Source organism: Setaria italica, chromosome VIII, assembly GCF_000263155.2.
Source record: "Setaria italica strain Yugu1 chromosome VIII, Setaria_italica_v2.0, whole genome shotgun sequence".
Lineage (NCBI taxonomy): Eukaryota > Viridiplantae > Streptophyta > Magnoliopsida > Poales > Poaceae > Setaria > Setaria italica.
In genome coordinates this window covers 38,870,430-38,885,822 of record NC_028457.1, presented here as the reverse complement: position 1 = coordinate 38,885,822, position 15,393 = coordinate 38,870,430, and the positions used below count along the sequence as shown (strand labels likewise).

The window sequence follows — 15,393 nt, the reverse complement described above, 5'->3', positions numbered from 1 at the left end:
AGCGGGTTTGATTGGTACCCGCCAGCACAAATCTTCCTTGGACCTGCGGGGGACCACTCGTCAGCATAGTAGCCTCTGTGCTGGCGGGCAACGCATGTACCCATTTAAGACCGCGGGCATCTTCTAACTTAGTCAACCTTCCATTTGGAGCTTGACCGAGAGGAGCTCGGGAAACGCTCCAAAACCATCAAATATAAGGGGGAATGTTTTTCATGATATTTTGCATGTAACCACTTCAGCAGTGAACCAACATGGATTAAAAAATATTAACATAATTTTGAGATATTGTAACAGTACGTTTTCCCAAATGGATATCCAAGTCATGATCACCCTATAACTCATGAGGTGTTTCAACCTATAGGGACATGTGAACTAACTAGTCAAAATATCTGTGTTATGTATGAAATTATATTTTTTACATTCACTAAATAACATTTATGTTCACTTGTAAAAGTTTGAAACAACTTTGAAATCATTTATCAAATATTTAAATTGTTTGAAATTTCTTGAAACCACTGTGTTGGTGGGCGGTGGTGGACGGTGCAGTGGCACGGCCGGAGTAACGCCAGTGCTGACCTGACCGACAGTGGGTGGAGCACGGCGGGACGGGGCGAGCACGTTGGATGCACAAGCGACGCTGCAGGCATGCCGCACAAACTGCTAAGTGGACCGGAGGTGCGAGGCCGGACGTGCCGGGAGGAAGGGGTTGTTGGGCGCTCGGGCCTGAGGAGAAGGAGTGGTCTAGGGGAGATAGGGCGTCGAGTTGGAGGAGTGGGGAGGCAGGGACGTCGAGCCGGAAGAGCTGCGGGTGATGGCCATGGTCATGAGAGGCAGGGGCGGCGTTCTGCAGGAGCTGAGGAAAGGAAGATAAGGACAGAAGGAAGAGGAAATAAGAAAGGAAGAAAAATAAATGGTGAAGGAAAAAATGAGAAAGGAAGAAAAATGACCGGGAAAGAAAAAGAAATTAAAAGAAAAGAGAAAAGAAAGGAAATAAATAAGGGTATCTTGGAAATAAATAAGGAGGATGGATGGAGCAGTGGGGGAGGTACAATAGAGCGGATGGAGAAGGTGAGTAGATCGGAGAAGGGTGGTGGGGCTCACAAGGGCAAAATCGTCTTTTCATCGGGCATTTAATGGTTCTCATATGAAAAATCCAACAGAATGTTATATAAAGAATGAAAATTGAACTCAGTATCAAACGGGAACCAAAATTTGTTTAGTGTCACGATTAGTTTTTTTAGTGTCGAATAGTGAATTCTGTCGATGCACAGCCACCAGTCCTACCCTCGTGGAGTAGTGTGCAGCCACTAGTCCTGCCCTCATGGTTCACGCGCACTAGGCAAGCAGACAAGCTATGATGTACTCCCTTCATCCCAAATTATAAGTCATTTTAAGAATCTTGGAGAGTCAAAGTATCTCAAGTTTGACTAAATTTATATGATAATATAATAACATTTGTGATGTCAACAAAGTATCATTAGATTCTTCATCAATTATAGTTTCATAGTATAACTATTTAATGTTATGAATCTTTATAATTTTTTCTATAATTTTGGTCAAACTTGAGATGCTTTGACTCTCCAAGATTCTTGGAATGACTTATAATTTGGAACGGAGGGAGTAGTCAGTATAGATCATTGTGATTGTTAGGCACCATGCATCCCTCATAGACAAGCGTACAACACTGTTATTGCTAGCTCAATTATCCAGTGCCGCACATGTTGCAGACTTTTTTTCCCTTATGTTGCGCGTGGTGCATGTATATAGGACCAATAATTCAGAAGCCACCAGTGGAGACAGCTAGCTCACACAACGAACAGTCACTTTCAGTCAATTCCTTATGAGCTGAGCATCCCGAAAACCTTTGGCTCGTGGTGCATGCTTAGCAGCAGCCCAGGACAAGCTGATGATCGTGCCAGCAGTACTCACATGCCTCACCACAGCAAAAGATACTAAGAAAACACTACGCCAGATTTAATTTGTGTTCACACAGGTAAATTAGTGTGCTGGTGGGTTTGATTGGCACCCACCAGCACAAATCTTCCTTGGACCTGCGGGGGAGAACTCGTAAGCATACTAGCCTCTGTGCTGGCGGGCAACGCAAGTACCCATTTAAGACCGCGGGCATCTTCTATCTTAGTCAACCTTCCATTTGGAGCTTGACCGAGATTAGCTCGGGAACGCTCCAAAAACATCAAATATAAGGGGGAATGTTTTTCATGATATTTTGCATGTAACCACTTCAGCAGTGAACCAACATGGATTAAAAAATATTAACATAATTTTGAGATATTGTAACAGTACGTTTTTCTCAAATGGATATCCAAGTCATGATCACCCTATAACTCATGAGGTGTTTCAACCTATAGGGACATGTGAACTAACTAGTCAAAATATCTGTGTTATGTATGAAATTATATTTTTTACATTCACTAAATAACATTTATGTTCACTTGTAAAAGTTTGAAACAACTTTGAAATCATTTATCAAATATTTAAATTGTTTGAAATTTCTTGAAACCACTGTGTTGGTGGGCGGTGGCGGATGGTGCAGTGGCACGGACGGAGTAACGCCGGTGCTGACCTGACCGGCGGTGGGTGGAGCACGGCGGGACGGGGCGAGCACGTTGGATGCACAAGCGACGCTGCAGGCGTGCCGCACAAACTGCTAAGCGAGGCCGGACGTGCTGGGAGGAAGGGGTTGTTGGGCGCTCGGGCTGAGGAGAGGGAGTGGGCTAGGGGAGATAGGGCGTCGAGTTGGAGGAGTGGGGAGGCAGGGACGTCGAGCCGGAAGAGCTGCGGGTGATGGCCATGGTCATGAGAGGCAGGGGCGGCGTTCTGCAGGAGCTGAGGAAAGGAAGATAAGGATAGAAGGAAGAGGAAATAAGAAAGGAAGAAAAATAAATGGTGAAGGAAAAAATGAGAAAGGAAGAAAAATGACCGGGAAAGAAAAAGAAATTAAAAGAAAAGAGAAAAGAAAGGAAATAAATAAGGGTATTTTGGATATTTGACCTCTTCCATCTATCTTAAAAGATTGTTTCTCCAACATACAAGATCATTAGATAAGCTAGAGCTAAAGCCATTGTTCAAGAGCCGTGCCAAGCTAGCCTTAACTTGGCAGGCACACAGCTGTCATGGCACCCCCTCCTCTTATAATAAGGCCTCTAGCCTCATACAGATAACCATCACCCATCAGTAGGAAGGAAGTCCAACCACAACAAACCTGGCAACACCCTGTATTCCTACATACCAAGAGAAACAAGCATGAGACCTCAGGTGTTGCTCGTCACACTGGCTGTCCTCGCCGTCCTCGCAACTCTGCCACTCCTCAGCAAAGGTGAGAAATTAACAGTTTGACACTCAACTCAACTCAACTGGATGCGTCGACTAATCTTTGGTGGCCGCAGGGAGCGGGGAGGAGGGAGGAGCGGCGGTCGCTGACGACGCCGCGAACGCGAGCTCCTGGCCGTGCTGCAACCAGTGCGGCTTCTGCAACAGGAAGAATCCACCAGATTGCAGTTGCCTGGACATCTCGTTCCAGGGTTGCCACCCAGCGTGCATGAACTGCGTCAAGTACACCAGCACCACCGAGGCGCCTGTCTACCGGTGCGTCGACGTCCTCACTAACTTCTGCAAGCGCCGCTGCACACCGACCGCGGCGGCCATCTGAATGAATGAATCCCGTCAACTTCTTTGATGACCAGTTCTGTTCTTGCTTGCTTTGAGAAAAGAAATAAGTGTTGCTGCTTTATGCTTGATGGCACATCGATCGTATCCTATACTGTTTCTGTAATAAAGAGCTGTACGTGCTCAAGCAAAGCTCTGTTGGCGGGGTTTCAATTTCATCGCCATTTCCTTTGGTGTTTCGCCCCCTTTGCAAGAGTATTGATTGTGTTGCTTAGTGGTACATAGCTTCTTGTTATGTGTTATTTTCATGCCGTGGGTAATACAGTTGTTGTGTTGTCACTACTGGAAAACTCGTGTTGATGCCGAAAAGTGGCAGGTCTGGATAGATCTGATCAGACATGTTTAGACCGGTCTTCCAAGCGGTCAAACCGGTTTGGGAAAGTTCTCAAAAAGCAAATTGGACTTCACCAGGACATATCTCTCATCAAGGCGATCAAAATGCATATATGGAACGTCCGATTTGGATTTCGGACCTGAGAGTTATGCCCTCGGAAAGATCAGCACCCCCGTACAGACAGGTCAGACCAGCTGATGCCACCAGTCCTGATGCCACCAGTCGGACTGGTTGGATCAAAGTGCTCCAAATGAAGATTGGACTCTACCATTTCCTGTATCTTGTTGAGTAGATCAAGATTCTTATATAGAACGTCCGATTTGAAGTTCGGATGAGAGAGATACGACCTTCGCAAGATATACACCCGGGCAGACTGGTCCGACAGGTTGCCCAGGCTGGTCTGACCTATCTGGCTCAGTGTAAACCGAGTAGAACTTTTAATTTAGCACGATTTTTATTAGGATTTTGACTCCCTCATGGGTAAGACCTTCCCTTCCTATAAATATAAAGACCTTCCCTCCTTAGAAATATAAAGGGATTCGGCCGATTGAGGGCATCCAACCTAATCGAAAAAAACCAAGCTACTATTTATTGTCTTTTCCTTTATTCTTTTTCCCTAAATTTTCCAATCTACTACTAGGTGGCCTAACAACCGGTCAGACCGTAAGTGGTCAAACCGGCATGCATCGACGTGCTACAGTGAGCCCCTCCACGCGCCGCACAATCGCGTACATTCATGTGTTGGCCCAAAAAAGCGTCGACAGATTGATTAGCGGCAATAGACGTGTTTCACATGCAACTATAGAAAAAACATTTGAAATGGCAGTTCAAAGAAAACTAATTCAATGTCAATTCGATGCAAAAAACGTATCAACCACTAGCCTCCAAACTCGCTCAATTTCTCGATCACTCCATAAATAAATTGCAGGCAGAATTGCAAGAAGTTGAGCAGCGGAGCTGGCGGCTCGGCAAGTTCGGTTGCGGAGAGGCGCTCGACCCTGCCTTTTATAGTCGGTGATGGTAAGGGCTGTGGAGCGGCTCAAACATCTAACTTTTTTGTTTTTAGCCTTTTTTCTGAAAGATTCTTACAAATACGCATCTGGCGGAAACATTTCAAAATCTGGACCCATAACTTGGCGCCATCCACGCTGGCGCCAAGCTTAGGCATCTCGGCGCCGGCTATCCCAACACCTAGGTCACTCAACAGCTGCTGACGGGGCAGCTGACATAGTGGTGGCCTTGTGCCAGCCAGCCTGGAGCCAAACCTGCTACCATAAGGCCGCACCCTTTCTTCTTGCCCGAAGCTTCTTCCTCCTCTTTCTCCTCCCTCTCAGGTTTTTTCTCTCCCCCCTTCGCCCTACACCACGAATCGGCATATTAAATCTTAGAAACTTTTATTTGATCCATGGATCTTCGAGAGCAAGATATCCACTCCCTCCAAGTTTTTTTTCACATCGATTCGCTATATATTAGTCAGATTTTTGAACATAGGGTTTCGTGCAACCATAGGATGCCAAGGCGTGGAAAAGCTAGGAAACAAAGGTAAGGTCAGCGCACGTAGTTATGTTATGGATTCATTCTTGTGGATCAAATGGAAACCCTAGGTGTAGGTTTAATGTTAACTGCTTTCGGTTTTTACAACGAAAATGACTAAATTGTAGTTATGCCCGGATGACCGGAAATGCCTTTGACCCATTGCCTCTGCCTAGTGGTGTTCCAATACCCATGTGCTTTTGCAGCGATCCTTGCAAGGTAGCCAAGTCCGATGCAGATGACACGTATAGGTAGAGGTACTAAATGTGTTCTAATTTTAAGTTTGAGCCTACACTTCGTCAACACTGCATTAACAAGATTGTGAGGAATTGTTGTTGGGTTATAATTATTTTACATGATTTTTTTTATTTTATAACAATTGCATTTTTTGTAGACCCCTGCACCGCTCTGTGATTTTGAGCAGTGGATCAACACCGAGATCAAGCCTGAAGACAAGGAGGAGATACAAGAAATATTGCGGTTGGAAGCAGAGAGGAAGGAGATGATGGAGAAGAGACTCAGAGAGGAGGCTGCATAAAAGGAGCACAAGGAAGAGGAGGAAAGGAGGTGTGTTGCTATCGATAGGTAGGAGAGGGAGAAGAAGCTTGAGCATGCGCGCCGAGCGAAAGCAGCGATTGAGGAAGGGAAAGTGGACTCGTTGCACTCAGTAGTCTCCATTACTTGTAGTCTGATAGTTTATTTATGAAACATGTTGTCTACTGTTGGACTTTTCATTATGTTGTCATGTAATGCACTTTAAGTATGGACACCCTAGTAGTATGTGCGATGTCGTTTTCTTTGCGAGAAATATGTGAGCACATGCCTAATGCACATAAGCTTACATGGTGGAGAATTTTTGTAAGCGAAATGCAATCCTATATTTTTGTGAAATTTCGGCAGAATTTCCCGTATTTTTGGATGTAATTCATACACAATTATGAGATGAATATTTTACCTGAATACAACATGTTCAAACATACAAACATATGCCACATTCATAATGAAAATCTACAATAGTTCATAATAAAAGTCCACAATAGTTCATACACATAATAATTCACAATGAAAGTCCACAATAGTTCATACACACAAAACTTCATTAATGAATGTCTATATGCACAATAGTCCATAATGAAAGTCCAAAATAGTTCATAACAAGAGTCCACAAAGTCCATAAAAAGTAAACCAGTAAATCACTAAGTAATTTAACATGGGAAAGTAAGGTACTTGACTTACCATTCTATCCAGTGATCTTCCACTTCTCGATGTTCTAGTGTTAGCACAATTGTGTGGCCCAACAACTTTTGTGATCTTTCACTTCTCGGTGATCTTTTTCTTCCTTGCACAAATCGTCCATGGGCACTGTTACTTGTCACACACAACTGTGTAACGGTGCTCTGCATATGAATGCAAGACCTTATAAGGTCTCTTCTGTATCACTGCAAACGCCTGTAACCACCTCTTCAATGTGGGGAGATCCTTGAATACCCTACCCTCCTCAATCACTATGCTAGGTCCAGCCTCAGGAGCTTCTAGGAGCTCATCATCACTTCCCTCTACACACGCATGATCAGAATGAGAAAGATCACTGAACTCGTGAACTCTTGGATCACGAAGGCCAGGAAAGATACGCCTGAACATCTCAACATCACTCTCTGTCATCTCTCCAATAGGGCGATCATTATCAGAATCAAGATACATTCCCATCTCATATGCATCCGAATCATTCATAATTTCAACACTATTAGAGCCACGTAATCCTTCTCCACAGTGCAGTTGAGTAGCAACTGGGGGCACATCCACATTTTCAGGAATGTCTCCTAAAACATTGATAGAAATATGAGAAAGGAAGAAAAAAAATTGATGTAATGAAGGAGGTTAGCTCCCAAGAAGCGTGCCGATAAGACACTTACTCGGACGATTTTGTGTCAAAGGGATCTCATGAGGAGGTTTTACCACAGCATCAAGTGTCCGACAAGCATCTCCAACTACCTCATTGGGGGCAGATTCAGCATCGGGAACCGTACGTGCAACCTCCACATCCATAATAGGTTCTGGGATGAAAGGGTCAAAGTGTGCATGCTGACCCATTGGTCGGGAAAACCGATGACGGATGGGATCAACTAACACCCGACGCACAACCACGTCCAAACTTTAGAACTGGCGCTTCATAACCGATCTCACATCATTCTCCCACTTATCTGCACACCAAATTGGGATCATCTTCCTTTGGATGTTGAAAGGGGAAACTAGGTGAAGTACGCCCTCCACTGTGATGTCATCATCTTCGTGGCAATATAGCTCCTCCCGAGCACTTGCAACCAACTCACTAAATGAGGGCTTCTCAATTAATAACACAACCATGCTTTGCATGTTAACAAACTTAACACATCCATAATCATCTCTTTCCATGGTACCTTCATGATATATGCTCACTACGTTGTCCATCAAGTTTATAAACTTAGTATATAACTATTTAACTAACTATCATACTAACTATATTACTATCTATCTAACTATTCTATCTATCTAAGTCAAAAAATTACATATGAATAAAATTCTATCTAACTATCTGTCTAACTAATCTATCTAACTATATATATCTAAAAAGAAAATTACATAAGATGAAAATTCTATCTAATTATCTTTCAAACTAACTATCTAACTATTCTATCTATCTATCTATCTAAATTCTATTTAACAATTCTACCTACCTATTCTATATATCTCACTATTAAAACTAATAAGAAATTTACCTTCCAACGAGAGAGGGCACGGAGGTGAAGTGGGGTGTCATCGGCACATTGTGCCCACTCCGCCCGGTGGCTAGGAGGCGGCGGCTGGTGGGTCGGCAGCGCCTGGCGGCAAGTGCAGGTGGCACCCTGCTGGCCGGCGCGGCCCCCTGCGGCGAGGGCCAGCGGCGGGTGGAAGGCAGGGAGGACCGGCGGGAGGCTGACGACGACACGAAGAGCCGGACGGTGGGGAGGAGTAAAGGGAGAACGGAGAAGAACACGACGGTGGACAGTGTGGATGACGTCAAGCTATGGATCCAGATTTTGAAATATTTCCGTATTTGTGAGAATCTAAAAAAAAGCTAGAAAACAAAAAAAAGGCTGCTCAAACGCACGGCATCACACTACGGGAGACAGAACTTTTGCCGAGTGCCTGGGGCACTCGGCAAAGGCACGAAAACACTCGGCAAAGCCTTTGCCGAGTGTAACACTCGGCAAAGGGCACACGGCAAATATTGTGTCGGCAAAGCCTAGTTTGCCGAGTGTCAAAACTCGGACACTCGGCAAACATGTTGCCGACGGCCAAAAAACACTCGGCGAATAGATGGACTCGGCGAACCGCGGACTGACGGCGTCGGGTAACGGCGAGTTTGCCGAGTGCCACGCGCCTGGCACTCGGCAAACACTGTCCCTTTGCCGAGTGCCGGCTCCCGGCACTCGGCAAACACTGTCCCTTTGCCGAGTGCCGGCTCCCGGGCACTCGGCAAAGTCGGATATGTTTGCCGAGTGCCGGCGCTAGGGCACTCGGCAAAGCCGCCCACTTTGCCGAGTGCCTTGACCATAGCACTCGGCAAAGGACCTTTCCTACACCTGGGAAATGCCCCTTTGCCGAGTGCTATGGTCACGACACTCGGCAAAGGCCCATCTTTGCCGAGTGTAACACTCGGCAAAGTGACCAGAACCGCCCCTTTTTCGAAATTTTGCCACGTATAACGGACCCCTCTCAATTCACAATACACATATCACAGGCATTTGTAATAAACAACCACATGAATAATTCACAACCACAGGCATAATTCATAAACACCACAGGCATAGTTCAACATAAGCACGAAATAATCCATAAATCCAAGTTCTTCTCACAATTTAGTTTCCACATTGTTCACAATCAAGTCTACTTCCGTGGAGGCCAAGGAGACCACTGCGACAAATCTTGATCTTCATTATTCGAAGCCGCCGATTGATTCTGCACATAGGATAGGACATTCTGAGGTAACATCTAAAGTTGTCAAATTTAAACTATTGAATCTTAAACACAATGTGTCAAGTGACTCACAGGAGTAGTCGTGGGTGGCTGAGGCGGAGGGAACATCATCGGCGGTGGCGGAGGCAAAGTCTGTCCCATGCTCGTAGCAAAGTTCTGCATGTACTGGAACATCTGCTCCATCCTAATCCGGTTTTCCTCCTCCATCCTCCGCCGCATTTCCTCCATCTGCGCCGCCATCTCCTCTTGTTTCTTCCTTGATTCTTCCACCTGGGCCTACAATATTTCATTGCAATGTTATAATGCAAAGCTAAAGTACAACAACAAACGAACGATGAATGGAAGAGAAAGAACCTGTAGAGCCTCCATCTGGAAGTGTGCAGCGGTGGGTCGTGGGCGTACTGCCGGGCTCGAGTCCGTGCTCCTAGCTCGGATCTGGGAGAGAGTGGGAGTAGAGGCCGTGTCGATGACGCCGTCGCCAATCCAATATCGGCCATGCTTCTTGCCTCCTCCCACCCTCATCACGATTTCTCCATCAATGTCCTCGGAGCTCGGATCGAAGTCTGGCCCGTGAACCTCCCTAGCCATCTTTGTATACTCGCTGACGCGGCTGTATATGCTAGGGTGGCTGTACGCCTCGGACGGGTCGTCTGGGTTGAAATCTATATCGGCCGTCGCCTTGCCCTTTTTGGAGAGGACCCATGCCTTGAGCTGGGAGCAAGGTCGGCCATCATGTGACGCCGACTGCGGCAAAATACAAAATTATTAAAAATTACGTAGAACTAAACGTTACAATAAAGAATTGAAGTTGCGTACCCATTTTTCTCTATATTCATCAAGGCTTAGGCTGCCTTGATGGTGTGATGCAGTCGGCATCTGCAAACGCCGCTGCCGGCAAGAAAGGTGGGTCTCCAACCACCCGGGCTCCAACCACACGTCGACCATCCTCTCCCAGCACGGCATATGCGCACGACACCACCACGGAGGCACCTACATCATCAAGCGTGTGACGTATGAAAAAGAAAATGAGCCTAATTAATCATAAATAGTAAGCATCAACGTTCTTTACTTACCCTCATGAATTGATCCTTAGTCAGGTTCATTGTTCTTGCCTCCTCTTTTCTAACCTTCGTATGATTGTATTGAGCGTTGAACTCTATGATGGCCTGGATGCGCGCCTCGTAATGCATGTCCCTCACGAGCTTCTTGGCGGCTACATCACAGACGGCCTTCGCCTTGGCCTCGAACCCCTCCTGGCATCTATAGAAGTCCTGCATATACACGCGTAAACAATTATTATTTCAAGAATGTCGAAAGTAGTGATGTATTGAGCAATTTAGTACGAGGAGTACTTACCCACAGCTCGGCCTTGACCCGCTCCGCTATGTTGGGGAATCTTCTTTGTTGACGATCAGGGACGTCGGGGGCGGCGACGTAGTGGTCCCACGTGTAGGCCGGCTGCAGCTGTCCGGCGTACACCACCAAGCCAGGGAAGTGAACCCTGCACAAAAGGCCAAGGATCCCGTTGGCCTTACGGTTGTGGTCACCCCCGCTGAGCTTAACCCAACTCCTGCACAAGTAATTAATATGAATTATTATTTTTTGTAACTTACAACATAAGAACAATTTCAAGAATATTTAAAGTTACTTACTTGATCCCAACCGGTTTAATGAGCGGGCGTAAATGCTCAGGTATCGGCCGCTTCGGGAGGGATGAGGGACCTCGCAACCATATCTTGGCCTGGGTATCCCCTGCCTCCCCATCCCCCTCCTGCTCCTGCTGCTCCTCCTCCTCCGCCTCCTCGTCCCCAGAGGAGTGTGCGGAAGGTACCTCCTCCTCCTCCTCCTCCTCCTCCTCCTCCTCAGGTTCAGGCGACGGGGGCCTCGCCGCTTTACCTTTCCCTCGAGGCCTCTGGACCACCTCCTGCTCCTCCTCCTCCTCCTCCTCCTCAACCCTACGTCGAGGCCTGCCTCGACGCCTCCCTCGACCCGAGACTGAACGTGACCCTGACCCTGAACCAGTCCCTGCCGCGGCCAGTCTCTCGCAAATCGACGTGAGCTTCCTGATACCGCCCACCATTGCTTGATGACCTGCAATTAAAAAGAGTACACGAGTCAGCATAGACAAACAAAACATAATTAGAAATATATGCAAATTACAAGTAATTATAGCTAAATTATTACGAATCATACATGTATTAGAAATAATCATCATGATCGGGATTAGCTGGATCATAAGTCTCATCATCACTATCACGCGTGTCGATATAGTCAAGCTCGTGCTCCGAAGAAGAAATGTCGTCATCACTGTCATTATCTAACTGTAATCGTTGAAGTAATTCTAAGTCCTTCACATTCTGAACCTCGTCTCCACCGTCTTCTGCAGCAACCCTCTCGTTGTCTACTTCCATTCCGATCGCTTCGGTTAAATCTATCACAAAACTCCCTTCGAGCCCATCTTGTTGGAATAACTCTCCTTCGTACGTGTCGGGGTCTATATTGTAATCTTCATTGTTTGGTACAGGTAGTTTACCGTGTGGTGATACCTTGTACACAACATCCCAACCCTTAAGACGGCTGTCGGTTTGGCACGGGTATGACAAATAATAAACTTGCGTGGCCTGTTGAGCCACAATATAGACATCGTCTCCTGGTAACCTGGATGACTGTCGAATTTCGACTAGCCCAAGGTTAGGGGCCCGTCTCACGACAGATGGATCAAACCAATGACATTTGAATATAACTGGATTAAGAGGTTTACACCCATGAAAAGTGAGTTCGTATATTTCTTCAATTCTTCCGTAGTACTCGACTCCATCGGAGCCTGGCGTGAAAACTCCGGTATTTGTGGTTCTTCGATTGGGCCGACTCTGCTCGTGCCTTGTTGTGTGAAACCTATATCCGTTGACGTCATAACCGGCAAACGACCTGACCCTATAGTCACAGCCATTGGCAACCTGTCTCAACTCGGCATTCATAGACGCATCGGTTCGGCCCTGCAAGTACGAACAGGGCGGTTCGTTATATTAATCGTATGCACGAGTATCTAGAATGTTCGCGGAAATGAAATTTTACCTTCTGTTTGAACCAAGAAATGAAATCGGGCATTCCATTTCCCGCACCCTCTTTAAGAAGAGTCTCAGCTTCGTGCGGGGTCGGTTGCCTTGATTTACGCCAGAATTGACGATGAAATTGCCTATGCCAAGGAGAAAGATACGTTTAGGCAAGAGATACCATTAATACGTCGAAATAAGTTTGTCGGTGACTTACATCATGTACGGCTCCACTTCAGATAGGTTGGTCAACACATATAGCATGATAGAGCGCCACTCTTCATGATTAAGGGTCTTGCGGGTCGCACCACTTGCACTTCCGAGTTGCCCTCGGAAAATGCTAAGGCTTAATTCATCTTCGCTAGCATTGTAACGAGGAGGTGGATTATGCACACTAGGAAGGTTCTCAGCGTAGTATTTCGATGTGAAGTTTGACACCTCCTCCAGAATGTATGCCTCTGCAATGGATGCTTCAATTTTGCACTTATTCTTACATTTAGTTCGAAGAACCTTTTGACATCTCTCAATTGAGTAGCACCAACGACCCTGCACAGGCCCCCCCATTCGTGCTTCATATGGGAGGTGTAGAATCATATGCTGCATTGGATTGAAGAACCCTGGAGGAAAGATCTTCTCCAACTTACAAAGCAACACAGGCGCCATTGTTTCCATTTCTGCAACCACGGTACGAGATAACTCCTTCGCACAAAGCCGGCGGAAGAAATTGCTCAACTCCGCTAGCACCTGCCACACATGCTCAGGGACATAGCCTCGAACCATCACCGGAAGGAGGCGCTCAAGCCATATATGGTAATCATGACTCTTGAGCCCGTTGATTCGCATAGTTGCTAAATTCACTCCCCTCTTCAAGTTCGCTGCATAGCCATCAGGGAACATTAATGTTTGGAACCATTCTAGAACCTCCCTCCTTTGAGCCCTCGTCAGAACGAAATCGGCCTTAGGCTTCCTCCATGACTTGCCAGCTCTTGGAGGCGCCATGTTTAGCTGTGGTCTGTTGCACAATGTCGCTTGATCCACTCTAGCCTTAACATTATCCTTTGTCTTGTCAGGAATGTCCATTATAGTACCAAAAATTGCCTCGGCGATATTTTTTTCCGTGTGCATTACATCAATGTTATGTGGAACAAGTAGATCATCAAAATATGGAAGCTTCCACAAGCACGACTTCTGCGTCCAAGCATGTTGCTCGCCATATCCTAAAAAACCACCTTCTTCATTATTGAACTCAAGAGCGTCTAACTGAGCACGAACTGCGGCCCCTGTCATCATCGGCGGTGCGGGGGCTGTAACTACAACATCTTTGGTAAAGTTCTTCATGTCTCGTCTAAATGGATGGTCAGGAGGGAGGAATTGTCGATGTTTGTCAAACGATGAATATTTGCCCCCTTTCGACAACCAAATAAACTTCAAAGATGCTTTACATACTGGGCAAGGGAACTTCCCGTGAACACACCATCCGGAGAAAATCCCATATGCCGGCAAGTCATGCAGTGAGTACTGGTACCAAACATGCATCTTGAAGTTTGTCTTTGTGCATCGGTCATAGGTCCATACTCCTTCCTCCCAAGCACGGAGCAAATCATCAATCAGAGGCTCCATATACACACTCATATTATTTCCCGGATGCTCTAGAATTATCAACGACAAGAATATATTATGTCGTTGAAATAGGACGCCGGGTGGGAGATTCAGTGGGATAACGAAAATGGGCCAACAGGTGTACGGGGCGGCCGCCATTCCATAGGGATTGAACCCATCAGTTGCCAACGCAACGCGTACGTTACGGGCCTCTAGAGCTTTTGCAGGATAAATCGCATCAAAGCTTCTCCAGGCTTCAGCATCGGATGGGTGTACCAGCTTCTCTGGATTATAGCGACGGCCATTTTTGTGCCATGTCATCTGTTTTGCGGATTCTTCAGTCATGAAAAGCCGTTGGATCCTCGGTATGAAAGGAAGATACCGTAGAACCTTCACAGGAATTGCGAGCTGCTTTTTCTGACCGTCACCCGAATCAACCTCCAGAAATCTAGACGATTCACACTTCACACAGTATTTTGCTTCCGCATACTCTTTCCTAAATAAGATGCATCCCTTCGGGCATGCATGTATATGCTCGTATGGCATCTTAAGTGCACGAAGGAGTTTCTGTGCCTCATACATGCTCTTTGGCAAGATGTGACCAACCGGGAGCAGGCTTCCAAAAACTGTCAACATAATATCAAACGCGTCTCGACTCAAACTAAACTGAGACTTCACAGCCATTAGGCGTGCAATGGCATCTAGCTGAGAAACCTTGGTATGGCCGTGAAGGGGTTGCTGTGCCGCAGACAACATTTCGTAATAAGCCTTAGCGGTAGCCTCTGGATCCTCCTCCCTACGTGCCTCTTCGAAGTGTGCTTCATGAAAGTCATTCAACATATCTCCCACCCCGGCATCATCATCAAATTCCTCGATTCGTTGTCTCAAGACCTCCTCTCTCCCACGGTCATATTCACCATGGTAGATCCACCTGGTGTAGTCTGACGTAAATCCGTTCTTCACCAGATGTTTGCCCATCTCCAGCTTGGTTTGCCGACGCATGTTTCCACATTTGCTGCACGGACACCAAGTCGATCGAGCTCCATTGACACTTGCAAACGCCCGTTCCAAGAAAGCATCCGTCTTGTCAAGCCATTCATTGGTCAACGTATTCTGACTAGTGCGACCCGTGTACATCCACTGACGATCCTCCATCCTCTACCATTTAAATAAGTAATACAAAATTCACAT

The 15,393-nt window shown here is 46.3% G+C and overlaps 1 protein-coding gene across 1 annotated transcript; it reads left to right on the top strand.

Moving 5' to 3' along the window:
- Positions 1-3,137: 3,137 nt before the first annotated feature.
- Positions 3,138-3,966, top strand: LOC101765637 (Bowman-Birk type trypsin inhibitor). The gene is made up of 2 exons (XM_004979926.3): positions 3,138-3,337; positions 3,408-3,966. The coding sequence occupies exons 1-2, from the start codon at positions 3,265-3,267 to the stop codon at positions 3,668-3,670; spliced, it is 336 nt and encodes a 111-aa protein (XP_004979983.1). The 5' UTR covers positions 3,138-3,264; the 3' UTR covers positions 3,671-3,966.
- The last annotated feature ends 11,427 nt before the right edge of the window (positions 3,967-15,393 follow it).